This window comes from Notamacropus eugenii, chromosome 3 (genome assembly GCF_028372415.1).
Source record: "Notamacropus eugenii isolate mMacEug1 chromosome 3, mMacEug1.pri_v2, whole genome shotgun sequence".
Taxonomy (NCBI): domain Eukaryota; kingdom Metazoa; phylum Chordata; class Mammalia; order Diprotodontia; family Macropodidae; genus Notamacropus; species Notamacropus eugenii.
The window spans coordinates 403566776-403585342 of NC_092874.1; the positions used below are offsets into that span (position 1 = coordinate 403566776).

An 18567-nucleotide genomic window follows, 5' to 3' on the forward strand; every position below is an offset into this window, starting at 1 on the left:
TGAGAAGTAGGGTCATTATTATAAGAAAAATCCATTTTTGTGATAATTTCTCATTAATCCAAGTTCTTTCCTAAGAATGTTTTTTTTGCTTCAGAAAGTATTAATAACATAGTAATCGATGAACTGATTTTATTTAGATAGGTGTAATGCCAGTGTTCCCTATTTCATCTAATATAGAGTCCCTTTTCTCGGTATAGTTCATTAGTTGGAATACCATCTATTCTTCCGAAATCTGTCCCTACTCTTAATAAAGCAGTAAACATTTCTCTCCTCCTTAGTCTGTTCTGACTTTGAATCCACTGGCGATCTTCTCTTCTCTCTTTTCTCCATTCCTTTAAGTTACTTAACTGTGAAATCTTATCCAGAACCTCCAAAAGAGGGTGCCCTATTTCCCCAATTAGTAGAGTCAGAATTAGGTGTTTATAAGCAGGAGGAGCAGTCCTCACTATTATATTTCTGTGATGAACCATTAAAGGAGTGCTATGGTAAGCATGGGTGTCTCTGACCATTATTGCAGTTTTCATCACCTCTTCCTTTAACTTTCTCATGTAGTCTCTAAGTGAATACCAGGGTCTAGAGTCAGTAGGCTACTGCTTACTGCATCGCTCTGTAGCTAAAACTAACAGATTAGCTTCATTGTTTCCTCCTTGAATATGGTAATCCCTAAAAGCTTCTTGTACAAAAGGATTCTGACTAATACCTATGAATTTCAGACAATCTATGTCATCTATCCCTTCTCCTCTGGCCCCTTCATCACTGATTGTCATCATCCAAGATACTATTATGTCTCCCATTTTTGGGGTGAATCAACTTAAAATATCAATGATCTCCTGCTGAGTAAAATCCTCAGTTACTGCCCCTAAGCACTGTGTGCCCCCCTTCTCTTGCTTCCTTCACAATATTGGATGTGTGCCCACATTCCTAGAAACCTCCTCATCTAAATTTGTTTCATTTTCCTTGCATGCATCTTCATCCCAGTTGTTTGGGTCACAAACAGGCCCTGTACATGCAAGGGTTGTGTGAACCTTCCTCTTATTAACTTCCCCCTCTTTTTTTCGGTTGAACCATTCTCACAACTGTCTTTTCTGTTACCAATTGATATGTTTTAGCTTACTATTCTAAAGGAAAGTTTGGATGCTGTAGCATAAAAAGCTTCTCATGCAAATCAGCTAATTCCCTTTTCAGCTGAACCTTTTCCTCCAACAATTTTTCTCTACTTTTACATATAATACAATTGATCGTTAACAATGCCCATCCTCTTCTACACACTCCTGCCATTTTTTCCCCAGTTCTATTGCCATTCCTTGCAAACATCTTTCTAAATCTCTGGGTTCTTGCTTCTGTAGCCTTGGTTCCCAGTTTTCACAAACCCTGTGCTTTTAGCTCATTCTCTTGCCAGGGAGGAATAAGGTAAATTCTCCCATCCCGGGATATCCATTTCCTTACTTAGAGCCTTCCAGTCTCCAGGTAGAGAGTTTTGGATGACAGCGTCAGGATCCAAAAAGATCTTGACAGGCTAGAGCAGTAGAGACCACTCAGCTAGAGTTGGGCTGAAACTAAGATGAAATTCAGTAGAGATAAGTGTAAAGTCATGCACTTGAGTATCAAAACAACAACAGAGAGATCAGGGAGTTCGAGTACATAGAAAGCTGAATATGTTAGTAGCTAAGATAACTGATGCCATCTTGGGCTGCATTTAAAAATGAAACAATTTCCAGAACTGGTGGGTGATAGTCCCATCTGCCCTTGTCAGACCTCATCTGAAATAGTGTGTTCAATTTTGGGAGCCATTGTAAGGACATTTATAAGTTGAAGAATGTCCAGAAGAGGGAAACCAGAATGGTGGTGAGCCTTAATCCATCAAGATTCAGGGGCTAGGGATGGGGAGGAAATGTGATAAAGAGCTCTCTTTAAGTATTTGAGGGAATATTTTCTGGAAGAGAGCCTAGGCCTTTTTCCTTTTGTTCCCAGAGGACAGAACCAAAAGTAGTGGGTTAGGAGGGTGCAAAAAGTTAAATTCAAACCTTAACAGTTGGAGCTATCTAAAAGTGAAATGGACTCCTCAAGAAATGGTGGGTTTCCCCTTCCTTTCTTTGAAAGTCTTCAGGAAGAATATAGACCACCATCTGAAAATGTTATACTGGGGAATGCTTTGGGTATATGGGTCAGACTAGTCGGCCTTTGAAGGCCTTTCAGTTCTCAAATTCAGTGATTACTTGAGGGAAGGAACTGTCTCACTTTTAAAATCTATGTATCTGTAGTACCTAACAGAACCATTTTGATTACCATATACTAAATTCATATATTCCCTTTTTTTATATACCTTGTTCCAGGCAAACTTGCCTGCTAGCTGTTCCTGTTCACAATTCATTTCCTTGCCTTCATTCCTTCACAAACCTGCCTTCTGGTGGGTCTGCCTGCCACAGGTCTCTCCCCACTGTAGTCTGTCCTCGATTCAGCTGATAAAGCAGTATTCCTACATTCCCATCTGACCATATCACCAGCCTCCTACACAGTAAACTCTATTGACACCTTATCACCTCCAGGCTCTTTATAACCCAGACCTCACTTACTTTCCTAGTCTTCTTACACTTTGTTGCCCGCCATACATTCTTTGATCCAGTGTCACAAGCATTCCATCTCTCAGCTCTGGACGTTCCCTCTGGCATTCTCTTATTCCTGAAATACTCTCCTTATCTCTGCCTCCTGGCTTCATTCAAGTTCCAGCTTTTACAGAAAACCATCCCCAGCTTTGCTTAGTTTTATTGCTTTTTCCTTCCGTTGATTATGTGTTATTCTGCATGTAGCGTGTTTGTACGTATCTGTTTGTTGTGTACTTCTTCACTCCCCCCGCCACTTAATTGTGAAGCTCCCTGAATATGGGGACTGTTTTTTTTTCTTTTTGTATCCTCAGCACTTAGCACAGTACTTGACATACAGTAGATTCTTAATAAATGACTATTGACTGACAAAATGAGCTCTCATTTCTGGAGTATACTTCATCCTCACTTCTGCTTGATAGAATATAGGTCCTTCTACCCTTCTTTTCATCTCCCTCCCCGGGACCGTTTTTTTAGCCATCATTAACAGTGATGGCTCTTGAGGTTCTTTTGGATTGCTTTGTGTGTACTTTGTATTTACTTAATCACATACATGTTGTATCACCCCTTTTTCAGGGCAGTAGCACTTTCATATATGTCTTTGAATATTCATAGGAGGCACCTAATAAGGGTTTGTTGAATTGAATTCATAACTGATAATAAAAGTTTACAAATTCATATAAAATCATTTGCAGTCGTTTTTAGTATTTACTGCCTTAGTTGTTTGTTTTATATTTATTTATTACAAGTTAAAACTTTAGTATTAATTTTAAAAATAAGTACATTTTTGAAACTATAATTATTTGGGCTTATTAATGCCAAATAATTTTTTTTGAGATAGCCTGTGCAAAATGAAGTTCATTATGAGATACCTGTCTTTAGTCATACAAAGAATTGTATTTTAAGTTTTAAGTACAATTTTTGCAAATTCTTCCAAATATGTAAGCAAAATAAATTTTGAGTTCTTCTACTAGTGTTAGGGTGGTTTGGTCTTTGTTAAAAGAAAATAGCAGTGTTCCAATCTTCCCAAAAGATGAGAAATACTTATTTGTGACTTGACCACCATACCCCCACATCTCTTATGTTCATTTTAGACATCTAGTCAGTTTTATGATTTTACTCCTTAATAAGTTGGAAATTTGTGCACTTGAAAATATTTTCTGGGTTGGTTTTTTTAATTTTATTTTCCCTATATAAGTTAAGTCAAACATTTTGAAAGTGCAGAATAGCTATTTCCAAATGTTTTGCTTATTCTAGAAAAAAATGTTGAACACTGAAATTTTCATAATCATTTTTAAAGTATAAGATGTTTCATGACAACATAGCTACATTTCCATGATGTTTTTCTAAACTTCTCTTTGTAACTATGTTGTGATCATTTCTGCCTATTTTTTTTCTCAGTGCCACAAACCGAAGAGCCTGTAATTCACTATTCAGTTACAGATTTGAAAAGAATGTTTTCTGTTGAAGTAGAAATCCTTATGCCTGACTCATTAAAAGAAGGATGGTGGAAACAAGAGGGACTGAACATGATAATGGCAGATACCTTGGAGCATATGACTCCGGATTTGTGTTTGCACAACCTGCTTCCAACTGAAATAGAGATATTGCCTGTAAAACCACTTCAGCTAGATTGTAAGTAACCAAAGTTAAAACCATTTCTTAGAAGGTTAATCTCTGAAGTAGAAATTTATAGTTACCAGGGCAACACTGGTAACTGACTAAAGTGAACATTTACTATTACAGTTTATATTTGTTGTTCAGTCACGTCCTACTCTTCTTGAACCCATTTGGGCAAAGATACTGCAGTGGTTTGTCATTTCCTTCAGCTCGTTTTACAGATGAGGAAAATGAGGCAAACTGGGTTAAGTGATTTGCCTATGCTCTATCCACTATGCCACCTACCTGCCCCAAGGCAAATGTACGCTGTGTTGAAAACTGCCTTCCCTATACCTTGTGATCCAGCCAGACTGAACTTCTCTCTGTTCCTTACATACACCACTCCATGCCCCATCTCCAAGACCTTCCACTAGTTGTCCCTAATTTTTGGTATCTGCTCCCTCCACCCCTTTACCTCACTTCCTTTAAGATGCAGCTTAAGCATCATCTTCTGCATGAGTCTTTCCTGATCCATTTAACTGCTAATGCCCTCCTCCCAAACTGCCTAATGTTAAACTACTTTGTATATATTTGTATTTGTCAATTTTATGTTTAGGTTGTGTGTTTGTACATGTACATGTATTACCCTGTTAAAATGTAAGCTCATTGAGAGTAGGAATTGAGACTGACAGAGAAATAGAGAGATCTCAGAGAAAGGCAGAGAGGGAGACAAAAATCCCAGATCTCACCCTATGGGTTAAGAGTCTAATAGTGAAGTAAGCTGAGGGATAGGGACATGTTCAAGATCCTTGCTCTTCCACATCTCATCTTTCCAGAGTCTTTTTCCCCTGTCTAGAATCTGTCCCTGAATAGAATCTTAAACTACATTTCTTCTTCTATCTTGGATCTGGAAGCCAGAAGAGCAAGACTTCTCTTTTCCAAAGTTCTCACTAACTCCACTTCTCATGCAGGTGTGGAACATTGAGTATCAGTTTTCACCAATGGCAACAGTCCCATGCAAATGGGCTTTAAACTACAGGTTACACTTATATATCCAGAGCCTTCCATAATAGTAAGCATTTAATAAATAATTGATAACCTGTTTTTGATGAAGCCATGCTGTTTTTGTAATCATTGCTTCCTTTTCTAGATTTTCATTAATTGTTCCATCTAATAATGTGTTCAAGAAACTTACTAAGAATGGTCAAGTTCATTGGCCTATAGTTTATAAATTTCACTTTTCTTTTTTTGAAAAAAGTTCGATTTTTTTTTTTTTTTTACCCTTCTTCAGCCAGAATCACAGAATCTCAAAGTTTTAAGTCATCTAAGTTTAAGGTCATCTAGTCCAATTTATATCTGAATCTAACTTGGTGGTCATTTGGTCCATTTTATACCTGAATAAGAATCTACTTCCCAACATATATACAAACAATGACCATTCAACTCTTATTTGAAGAACTCCAGTTAGGGAGAGACCACTACCACTTAATGCAGCCCATTTCTCTTTTGAATAACTAATGGTTAGGAACTTTTATTTCATCTCAAGCCTAAATTTGCCAGTTTTGAACTCCATAATGAATAAAGTGGTGGATTTAGAATAGAGAAGACCTGCATTTAGATTCTGCCTCTGATACTATCTGTGCAACCACTGACCAGTCATTTAACTTCTCCAAGACACAGTTTCCTTATCTGTAGAATGAGGATAATAATACCTACCTCACATGTAAAGTGTCTTGTAAACTTTAAAGCACCATACAAGCCTCCACCTGTTATCTCACCCATTATTCCTGCTTCTGCCTCCTGGGGCAAAGCTGAACAAATCTATTCCTTTTTTTGCTAGGCAGCCTTTCAGATATTTTAAGACAAATTATTCTGTCCAGTTATGTGCTGGTAAATGTTAAATAACCAACTTTCTGAGGGAAAAATATATACTTTTAAAGTTTAATCTGCATTATTAACATTTTCTCCATCATTAACCCTAGACAGCCAACAAAATAATAAATCAAGCCTTGATTTGTAGCATTTGTTGATTTCCAAGATCTAAATACTCACATTGAAAACTTAACAGTCATCTCTTCCACAAGCTAGCTCCAACATACTCCTGAACTAAAACATTTCTTCTCCAAGTTAAACATAACCAAGTCTCACAATTGATCATGTGTCATGAACCGAAGACCCTTCAAAGCCCTGGTTGCCCTCTTTAGGTGCTCTCCAACTTACCAATGCCCTTCCTAAAATGTGGCACTTGGAACTGAACACAATATTCAGTTTGACCACAGTATAGTACTGTCACCTCCGTAATGCTAGTACTTTGCCTGTCTTGCTACAGTCTATAATCATATGATCTTTTTTTGATTGTTGTACCATACTGTTGACTTATATTGAGTTTTCAATACACAAAAACTCACAGATCCATTTTTCAGGCTATGTGATTTCTAGCCACATTACAAGAGAAGTGATAGGAATCTGTCCAGTATAGCAGAAAAAACACAGAAGTTATCACTAAAACTTATTTTAAATAAAATAAATTTGACTTCTCTCTTTATAGTTTAGCTAACTTTTTTATTTGAAAGTATATTTTAAGAGGAAAATAGACACCTCTCTTTAAAATATATCTGACTTTTTATTTAATGCTAATATTTTTCCAGTGTTTAACACCAGTACATTTTATATTTATTGTGAGTTAAGGAACACCGAAAAATTGAAGGTGATCACCCAAATAGCACTGGAGAGCCACATGGTGGGTGTGAATATACTGTAGCTCATTACAAATACCTAAAATAAGCATTGGAACAAAGGAATGAATGAAAACACATTTACTATGTGATTACTATGTACAAAATACTGTGCTAAGCACTAGTGATTCAAATATTAAAACAAGATAATCCCTGCTTACATTCTGTTGAGGGAGATAACACTATGGTCCTTTGCTGCTTTTGAAGCAACAAAGCCAATGGTTAAGAATCTTCTTTAATATCTGTTTCTGATCTTCATTTGACAGTGCCAAGGACATTGAGGCAAGAACTTTCTTTTCTAGGTCTTCAGTAACTGGGGCTGCTAAAGAGGCAGCTGCCTGGTCCTGTCTCTATAAGAGTTTATTCCCTGATAGTACCTTCAGGGGTCATTTGGGAAACATGGTCAGTGGGGGTAGGGGAGAAGCCATAGTACCATTGCAGAGGTTCTCAGGCTTATTTGCTCATTAATGGTAGCTGATCAGCTCTTGAGTCTTGTGAATCCATTCCCCACAGAGTTTGCTACCCTCAATTATGGCTAGTCTAGAGGCCAGTCTAGAAGCAGGGCTGCCAGTATTGGGGGGGGTAGGGGGTGGCATTGCCATTTCCAGGGCTCTCGGTTGCCAGAGTCCTTGGCTTTATCTAACTCTTGTGATCTTAGGGAGGTGGAGATCAAGGCGATGTACTAGTGTGACTCACCTGACTCTTGATACCCCTCACTTATCTCCCCCAGTATATCTTGTTGCTTCTTCTAGGATGACTTGCCTGCCATGTGGGTGGAAATCAGTCATCAGAGTCATTAGGATATGATAGAAAAAAGATGGGTTGCTTACAGAAGAGCAGTGGATAATCTTGGGCAGCTTGCATGCTCTGCTTGATCCTTGGATTGTAGAGAGAATGTCAGAAAGGGGCCTAGCACATTGAACGCACAACCTTTGGCAATCTTATAGGAGGACAGCAGTTGTAGAGGATGAGTGGACAGGCATGTGTACGTTGTAATCTGCCTTGCTTTAGAAACTACATTAATGAAATCACAGATCCAATAGAATACTGAAATATGTGATTTGGGATTAATATATGGACTTGTAATCAATGACTACAATAGAGAACAACTCAAACTTATCCATAATCTTATATTTTTATAGTATGTGCTTGTTTAGAAATTGATAAAATCTAATAGATATATAATAATAAAAACTAATTGTTCTGCACCAGGACCAAAATCCAGAAATACTCTAATTTATTGGTTTTGAAAATATTATTATCTTTTACTATCAATTTATCCTAGAATAACAAAAATATTTTTAAAATAAAATTTGAATTGAGTACATTGCATTAAGATTTCATTATCTTTATAGAAAACCTTACAAAAGAAACACATTTTAAGGTTTCAAAGCTGAAAGTAGATAAAGTTGCCATACATTATAGTCAAACTATTCTGGTTAAGCTATCAGGATATTTAGTTTATGGCAGGGATGTTAAGTATATAATTGGCATTTATTTTTATTTTTAGGGTATTTTGAACAAAAAAGTAATACTGTTGTTAAACTCAACACCTCCCTTCCTTGTATGGCTCCTGAGAAACCTACAAACAATAATTTCTCACTTGTTCAAAAGGATCGTTCAAAAAGTGTATCACATACCTGTTTTCCTGTTGAGAAAACAAGAGAAGAAAAAACAAAGAATAAACCTGAAGAACTAATTTCTATAAAAGCCAAAGAGAGAGAAAAGAAAGATACTTATGAATCACTTGACTCCACAGCAATAACTATTGAATCATATACTTCATCAGGAAGTTGTAATGCATCTTTTGAACCTGGTAGAAAATATGAGGATGATTTGGATCTTTTGAACAACTTTATCATTCTCAGAAACAAACATATGACCGTCCTGTCAGTACCTCAAATTATTATGGATGATAGCCAAAAAGAAGGTAAGCAGGTCTTTTAAAGCCCAGCACTGTTGTTTTTTCTCATTTCCAAATGATATTTTCAAGAACCTAATGAGAGAACTCATAGTATCATAAAATGGGAGGAAATCATATCATTCAGTCAGCTTGTAGAGTGGAAAGAAATAACTTTGTGATTATTATTGTAATATATATTTACATATTTGAAGGTGTTACTAGTGATGTATACATGTATAAAGAAAAACTCCTATATAACAATGTTTTTTTCATACCATGCATATTTAAAACTTTCCTGTGTTTGTAGCTGAAGCTGTATGGTCTGTGTGTGGTTTATCCTTTGTTCCCAAAGAGGACCATGATATCAGAAATATGATGACCTGACTTGCAATTGAATTGAATTTCAGTGAGGGAGGGCTATGCAAAGTCACCAGCCTCACTTTCTCCTCCAGAGTCATCTAGGTCCAGTGGCCAGATACAGATCAAGACAACTGGAGATGGCCCAGCATGCAGTGGGGGACCTTGGCCTTTATAAGCTAAGGTCTTTTGCTTTTGTTTTGTTAGATAAATAGAGAGATACGTATGTTTGTATGTACGTGTGTGTATGTGTATATATATACATATATATATATATATATAAATTTGATCATCCCAGCAACTCTATCTGAAGAATAATATTAAGAGAGATAAGGGTGACAGGATAGATAGAAGGTTTGAACTTCAGTTTTAGAAAATAGACTATGGGATGTTGTTTTATAGCAACTGTTCTGACTATACCATCTTAGTAAATGCCTTTGCTAATTTTCTCTACTGCCTGGTTAGTAATAGGAAGCGTATTTGGGAACATATATAATGTGTAACAAAACACAAAATGCTTTGCAAACTTTAAAGTTCTATATTTTTTAAAATTAAATAAAGCTAGTTATAATTAGCTATTAAACAGCACTCCAAAGAACTACTAACTATACCTTGGATACAACATGTGGGCATTCCTACTCCTTGCTTTGGCTCACAGTACCTTAAATATAGGTACTTAATAGGTGTTGGATTGTGTCAACTAGCATTGGTTCAGTACTGATAAATAGGATGTATTCTAGAGGAAATTAATAATCATAGTTTTATGTTATGTTACAACTCTTAACAGTATGGATTTATTCAATTCAGAATATATTTGTTGAATATCCAGGGAGCAGAGAATGAGGAAAAGCAATAGGATAAGAGAAAAATAACAAGAGTAATGACACAGTGGGTATGTGTGAGTAAAAAAAGTGAACATTACCCAAAGATTGACACATCACCACTTCCTGGCAGAGATATTGGGGATTGCTAACCCTGGATTTAGAGTGGCACAAATGAATATAGAAATGTCAACATCAAAGTTAACAAAGTTAGAAGGAATATACTGACAATAAAACATCTCAACCACTAATAGTTTATAGAATGTGCTGAGGTTAACACTTTAAGTTCATTATTGACATAATAAACTGAGGGCCTTATTTTTACTCTGTTATACAAATTACGTTTTATTGGTACGATAAAACAATAAGCATTTAATAAACATCTACTTAGTGCCAGGCATTGTGCTAAGCAGTTAAAAGATAAAGACAAAATTGAAAACAGTCCCTGTCTTTAAGGAGTTTACAATTAGCCAAGGGATGTTTTGTGTTTGTCCTTTGTTGCTGAAGAAGACCATGCCATCAGAGAAATGGTGCCATGACTTGCATTTGACTTTGTTTTGAATGAGGGAGGGCTGTGCAAGGTCACCAGCCTGGCTTCTCCTTCAGAGCCATCTGAATCCAGTGATCAGATATTCATCAGGATGACTGGAGATGACCCAGGATGCACTGGGAGACCTTGGCTCCTTTAGGCCAAGGTCTTTGCAGGTACTCACTTAGGGTGAGGCAACTCCCATTTGTTGAATAGGCCTGTTTAAGAAGTACCCAGTTCATAGCCCCTTTAATGAGGCCAAGAAAAAAAAGACAAAAGGCTGGGAGGGAAATAGCAACAGTTACTATTGATAATCACTCTAAAGCTAGGAGGGTCCATAAGAGCCTTTAGGCAAGGGCCCATTGGCATCCCAGCTTCAGAGTGCAATAGGTTTAAGGTTTTGGGAAAGGAGAAGAAAGAGGAAAGGAAAGGAAACTAGCTATCAAAACCCAAGTCAACGGCGCATCTTTTGGCCATCCAAATTTACCTTCCTAGCATTGGATGAACAGAAATGCATAAGTAGTAGTTACGTTACTTCCCACGCACTTCCCACCAAATTTACTCCACCCCTTACAGACTTCCCTACTGTAGCACACCTTGAAGAATCATCTAGGTAGAGATGATTGAGGTAGCTAGGTGATGCAGTGGGTAGAGTGCTGGGCCTAGAGTCAGAAAAATCTGAGTTCAAATCCAGCCTCAGTCACTTAATAGCTGTGTGACCCTGGACACATTTATTGCCTTATTTTACTCAACTCATAAAATGGGGATAATAATGGCACCTACCTCTCAGGCTAAATGTGTGATCAAATAAAATAGTATTTGTAAAGCTTTTAGCACAGTGCCTTGCACATAGTAAGTGCAGTATAAATGCTAGGGGTTTTGTTGTTATTTGTAAATAATAATAATGAATCCAAGGGAGCTCAGGAAATCACCAAGTGAAATTGTACAGAGAATCAAAGAAGGGTTTTAACACAACCTTGAGTTACACCCACACTTAGAAGTTAGCTGTGATGCATCATAAAATGGAGAATGATCCAGCAAAGGAGACTAAGAGGGAGTGGTCAGGCAGGTGGTAGGAGAACCAAGACTGAATAGTATTAAGACAACCTGGAGAGAAGGTAGAGATACAGTAGAAGAGGGTGATTATTAGTGTCAAATGTTACAGAGAAGTCAAGAAAGATGAAGATTGAGAAAAGACCAGTAGTTGTGGCAATTAAGGAATTATTGGTAACTTGTTAATTTGAGTGTGTCATCCAAGCTAAGGAGGCTGGTTTCAATCTGAGAGGCTGGAAGAATAATGGTAGTCTACCACCCTCCAGCCAAGCGATACAGCATGTCGGTATATTTATAGATACAAAGTTATTTGGGTGCTAGTAGCACCTGGGGCAATCAGGAAAGCCTTGGTGTAGAAAGTGATGCTTGAGCAAAGTCTTGAAGAAACTAAGGATTCTCAGAGACAAAGATTAAGAAGGACTGAATTGTAGGCATCAGGAACAGCCTGAGCAAAGCGTGGAGATGAGAGATGAAGACTTTTGATAACAGTAAAATTACTTTGGCTAGATCACAGATGTGAATAATGTAAAGCTGGAAAAGTAGCTTGGGGCCAGACTGTGAGAGAGTTTTAAATGGCAAACAAAAGGATATGGATGTATATATGTAGATATATGTAGATGTGTATGTATATATGTATGTATATGCAAAAACTGTATAGAACAGAACTTTTAAAGATGAAAATATCTTTCTAAACTTGTTAAAGTAGAACATCGCTATTTAGAGATTACATTACCATCTAGTGATTGTTAAGAGGAATTGCACCTATAAGATTGATAAAGCAGTTATTTTAGATCTAGCTAATTTTCCTGTTAAATGTTGTCACTGGAATAATGATTTTAATGGAGAATGCATATTAGGTACCCAGAAATAAACCTGATGAGATTTATTTTTGAGGATATACATATTTAAAATTAAAATATTCATTATAGGATAAGTTACATAGTTATATTTTAATTAAATATTTCATTACTAATAAAGTTTTAGAATGACAAATCCTGTTAAATGTAACACTTTTAGCCAAAAATGTTTTCATTTCAACTCTGCCAAAACTAGTTTTACATCACCTATGTTACAGGACCATATTATAGTAATACAGTATGTCATATTTCTTTTTAATTTCCCCTCATTGTATCTGCCATAGCTAGAAACACTGTAGGTAAAATATGGATCACAGATCTACAAGAGACAGCAGTGGCCATCTAGTTCAACTCTCTTCCTTGACAGATAAGTAAATAGATGCCCAGGAGAGCTTCAATGACTTGTGCATGGTCATAATAAATATTAAATATCAGAGACAACATTTGAACCCAGTTCTTCTGCTTCCAGACTGAACTCTTTCCACTGTATGATGTTGCCTCCATATTATAGAAATATAATGAATCTTAGAGATCATTCAGTTTAATCTCCCATCTTAAAGATGAAAAAACTGAGGCTCACAGAGACAACTTGCTTAACATCCATAGCTAGTTATTTCCAAAGCTAGAACTAGAAGTCAGATAGTCTGGCTCCTAGAGCAGTCAGTGCTTTTCCCACTACATTTTACTTTGATACTTAAGTGTATCTGTGATCTCTTTAGTTTGTTCACTTCCTACATTGAAGAACAAAATAATCCATCTTCCATGCCCGTTTTATTCTATATGACTCAACTCTAATTCCAGATCCAACTTTATCCACTGCTGTTTTATTTGCTGCTATTTTATGCCAAAGTATATATGTTGATTTAATTTGGATTATCTTAGGATGTTCATAGATTTTCCTGACCTCCATATCATCTGCAATAGATACTGATCCATAAGCTGAAGTTATCTTCATGATAGTATTTTTGCAAGTGCTTATCATGAAAGTAACAAAGCAGTATGTATAATTATCCCATGACATGACAGTTCTTGTTGCCTTTGGATGCATTATAAAATCAAGTGCTTTATTTGCTTCTCCAAGGAAAACCTGTGAGCATTCTTTCTGTCTAACTCTGATTTCATTTTGTCCTCTAGTTTAATTTATAATGAGAAAATCAGTATCAATATGATTCACTTCCTCTAGTAACATATCCATTCATTGGACAAAGAGCTCACATTTAGAGCAGTTAGTATTTATATAGTCTAAAAAAGTGGGTATTTATATAGTCTTAGCATGCTCTGTCCTCTTTTCCTGTCATTTTTTTTTTTTTACCATTACCACAGAAGCAAATAGAACTACTTAGGCTGAAAACTATTTTATCTTTTTCTTTGTTTCATGGGAGGGTATAGTGTCTAGAGCACTGGGCCTGGGGTCAAGATGATCTAAGTTCAAATCTGACCTTAGATATTTATGTGACCTTGGGCAAGTCCCTTAACCTCTGTTTGTCTCAGTTTCCTCAATTGTAAAATGAGGATAATAACAGCACCTACCATCCAGGGTTTTCGTGAGGAACAAATGAGAATATCTATAGTGTTTAGCACAGTGGATTGACACATAATAAATACTATATAAGTGCTTATTCCCTCCCCTTCTCCATGAGTAAAGAATTCTTCACTAATTGTTCAGTCTGCTGCTGCTGAGCCTCTCCATACTTAGGTGGGCTGGACTCCAGAAAGCAAATACAGTCTATCACAGTCATAGAGGCTGTCACTGGAAGCCTTTCCAGCATGGTGGAACCTATCAGTTTGAACTTGGCTGGCCTAGCTCTTAAAAACTGACCACCCCCCCATAATGAAACATCTGAGTTTTACTTCATTACTGCTCAAGAAATACTCGTTGAGTTGAATTTAATGTTCTTGAATTTTTAGTGATCTTGGAAGGGTTATAATCTTTTGATTAAAAAAGTGTTGCTTATTTAAGTGATTTATAAATGATGTGAGTTTTTCCTGAACAACATGCAAGTTTACTGTGTTTTAGAATCCAGAATGCAAAGCGAAGAGGAAGATATTCTGACTCTTGAAGAAGAGAATCCTGCTGTTTGTATAGAGCTGTCCCCTGAGAAAAACCAAGAGAAGACAGATAATATCATTGAAATTCAAGCAACTGGTGTGTTATAAACTTCAAAGTTTATTTAACTTTAAAGTACTTCACTAGGTCCATTTGGTTCAACTCTACCTAGTCAAAGTCCCTTTCATCTGTTCGCTATTAGCACATTCAAGCTCTCTCCAATTGTCCTTTCTGTCTGGAATGCCTTTCATATCCCCATCCCACCAACTCATCTCTCTCCTATCCTTTAAAAAAATTCTTACATTTGTCTGAGAAAATAAAGCCATTAGTTTCCTCTGATAATTTTGGAAATGACATTACCATAGCTGTTCTGTCTTTTGTCCTTGATTTGTGTTTGGTTAAAATAACTTACTATTGGTTCACATATCAGAGTAAGATCATTATTCTATTGTCCATGTCAAAGTGTCTATCTTAGATTTTAAATATGGAGGAGAGGGCAAGTAATAGGACTATGTAATAATCTTTGTACAGTTCTGTGTGGAATTAGGTAATTAGTAAATGCATTCTAAGAATATGATAATTGCTCTTTTGTAAACCTATCCATAACTAATTTAGATTACAGGGTTTTTTTCTTCATAATCCTGAATTATTGTAGAAAATATACTTCTCATAAAAGAAGTCTGTCATGGTCCCTTGCCTAGAGAAAATTAAGGTTTCAAGCACAAGAATATTCATAGAATCACGATGGGTTTTTTTTAAAGTATTATAGTTTTTTAGTCGATCAACAAGGGAGTAGCATCTATCTAACAAGTATCAACCCTTACTTTGCCACTTTTGTTTTTTGCCAGATAGCCAATGCCAGGCATACAGTCTCTTAGAAGCGGTAGCTACTCCTTTATTGAAAGAGCTTGCTTGCCATGATAGTCTTCTTACATCAGACTGGAAATTTGCCTCTCTTGGCTTTGACCAAACTAGATTTTTCTTAAAGCAGCAAGAAAAAATAATAAGTGACATTTTTCTTCAAGGTGAGTGAAAGTATAAGCTATGTTGCTTCAAATATATAGATAGATGCTTATAGACACACAATAGTAAGTATATATGCATTGGTGACATTACTTTATCTACCAATAACCTCTATGTTTCATAAATTTCTATAGCTGAAAAATCCACCAACTGGTAGCCAACCTAGAACTCTAGACTGATCCTCAGATGGCAGACACATGGTAGTTTGGTAAGATACATGCCAGAGAGTACTGAATTTGAAGTCAGAGGAACTGGATTCTAATCCTAATTCTACCATTTACCTACTTGTGGGGTCTTGGGGCAAGTCCCTTAACCTCTTTGGGCCTCAGTAACCGTTTCTATAAGATGAAGATATTAGACTAGATAACCTTATAGGTCTGTGCTCCTCTAATTGTACATATGTGTGTGTACTTTTAGAATACCTAATATTTATAGAGTGCTTTAAGGTGTGTGTGTGTGCTTTATCAACTGTATATAGAATTAGCAAAAAGTTTTTAGAAAAGTATTGCATATATATTACCTATAGTTGTTCATGAAGGCACAATCCTGATTAAACCTAGTGATAGTGGAGCATCAGCCATCCACCAAGCTGCAGAATGAAGAGAAAGTAAAAACACGCAACTCAAACTTGCTTCTTTTTTCTTTTGACCAAGTAGAATAAATAACTTTTGAACTGGAAAGGGTGGGAGAAAAATAGCTAACAGGGAGCTTCAATCCCATGTTTACAAGGCAGTAGTAAGAGAACTGTCTGCTCTAGACATATTCAAGTCACCAGGTCCAGACAGATTATGGTCTATGATACTGAAAGAATTGATGGATGTGACTACTGAGATGCTACTGTTGCTATTAGTTAGCAGTCTTTGAAGCATCAGGAGAACAGGAGAGGGACTGAAAATAGAAAAATGTTCTGATTTTTAAGAAAGACAATGGAGTGTATAGATTTTCAGCTAATGAGCTTGATGGTAGTTTCTACTACATTCTGTGTTCTAGAATGTATTATTAAAGAAATGGTTAGTGAATATTTAGAAGAGGAAGCAGTAATCAAAGTGTTTTTCACATTTTATCTAATCATATTTCTCCCATATTGAACACATCAGAACTGGGGGGATAAGACCTACTACTACCAGGGGTTCTCTTCTCCCCTTGCTTTCCCCCTCTGCCTTGCCCCAGGTCATTCCAGAACCTATTACTTGAGAGTTCCTTGAGTCTTTGACTTCCCCCTTTAACAGTCACAGCCATTCAAAAACCATCTGAGTTGTTTGGCTATTTCCCCAGCTTGGATGAAATGGAAGTCATCAACTTTATTCCTTCTTGTGAGATAGAGGAATATCTGTCCAGGCCACTACATCTTAAGTCCCTGTAGGCTTTACTATCTACCCTGCTCCCAGGCCCTAATACTTTTATTTGATCAGCTGATTTAATCTAAGGCCATATCATCCATCTTACCCCATTGCTGCATTCTTAGGACTTCAGCACTTTGCATTTCCTGAAACTTTGTTTTATGTGTTCATTCCGCCAATAGGTATATGCATGGTTTGAGAGTAGAGACTCTGTTTTTCTAAGTGTCCTTCACATTTTGTGCAGTGCATGGCACATGGTAAATGTTTAGTAAGTGCTTTTTTACACCTCTTTAATTTTATGAATTAAATTTATTTTTTCCATTAACATTTATTTCTCCCCCCTCCCCCTCCACTGAAAAGAGAAAAACAAAACCCATGTAACAAATGTGCAGTCAAGCAAAACAAAATCCACATTATCCATTTCCAAAAAATTTATGTCTTATTCTACATATTTAACTTCTCACCTTTATGTCAGGAGATAGTGTACTTTATCATTCATCCTCTGGAATCTCAGTTGGTCACTGCATTGATCAGATACTCGGTATCTTTCAATGTTACTCCTTTTCACGTTGTTATTGTATAAATTTCCCTCCTGGTTCTGCTCACTTCACTGTGTATCAGTTCGGACAAACATTCCCAAGTTTCTCTACTATCCCCATCATAATTTTTTACAGCACAATAATATTCCATTACATTCATAGGCCATACTTTGTACTTTGATGGTCATCCTATAGTTTCCCATTCTTTGTCACTATAGAGTTTTTATAAATATTTTTGTGTATATGGGTCCTTATCCTCTCTTTTTGGGGTATAATACTGTTATTGAATAGTTCCAAATTGTGTTCTAGAAAGGTGGGCCAACTCACAGCTTTACCAACAGAGCATTAATGTGCCAGTTTTCCTACAACTCCTTCAACATTGATTGTTTTCCTTTTTTGTCAATTTTCCCAATCTAGTGAATATGCAATAGGAACTTGCAGATATTTTAATTTGCATTTCTTTAATTTTTAGTGATTTGGAACTTTTTTAGTATTATATATATATGTGTGTGTATATATGGGAAAACTTGGATTTCTTCCTTTGATATTGCTTTTAATATCATTTGAGCATTTAATAATTGAAGGATGGCTCTCATTCTTATACATTTGCATCAGTTCCTTTTATATCTTGAATGTAAGACCAGCATCAGGGAAATTTGCTGCAAAGATTTTTTTTCCCAATTAACTGTTTCCCATCTAATCTAAGTTGCACTGATTTTGTTTATCCAAACCTTTCAAATTTATATAATCAAAATTGTCCACTTTTACTTCTTGTGATCTTCTCTGTCCCTTGTTTGGTTATAAGTTCTTCCACATTAAAAACCAATATAGAAATTCTGAAAATCGAAAAAGAGATTCACTCTGAACAAACAAAAAGAAAAAATAAGCCCAATGGCATATGCTACTTGGGATGAACTTCCTATTTTACAAAAGTTCCTGGAGAATTTGGAAAGCATTTTGGCAGAAATTTATTTTAGATCGTGTCTTATACTTGTCACCTGTGGTCCTAGGGAGACCCATTCCCATGAGGAACTTTGCCTTCTAAGGATTTACACAGACTGTGTTTAGTCCTCCCAAAGAGGAGTCAGTCTTTCCTCATACTTTCTGGCTCTTTATCTCCCAACGCTAGAGTTCTGAGGTAAAACCCTTAAACATGGCTCATCC

General features: G+C 36.4%; 1 protein-coding gene across 8 annotated transcripts in view; it reads left to right on the top strand.

Annotated features, from left to right (window-relative positions):
* SHOC1 (shortage in chiasmata 1) overlaps positions 1 to 18567 on the top strand; it is a 114262-nt gene that overhangs the window by 37717 nt on the left and 57978 nt on the right. For 7 of the 8 annotated variants that reach the window (XM_072598087.1, XM_072598083.1, XM_072598085.1 and 4 more), the window contains 4 exons: positions 4002 to 4235; positions 8445 to 8864; positions 14472 to 14600; positions 15350 to 15526. In XM_072598087.1, the coding sequence (XP_072454188.1) occupies positions 4002 to 4235; positions 8445 to 8864; positions 14472 to 14600; positions 15350 to 15526 (960 nt within the window). The remainder of the gene's footprint in view (positions 1 to 4001; positions 4236 to 8444; positions 8865 to 14471; positions 14601 to 15349; positions 15527 to 18567) is intronic. The other variant, XM_072598086.1, reaches the window with a different exon arrangement.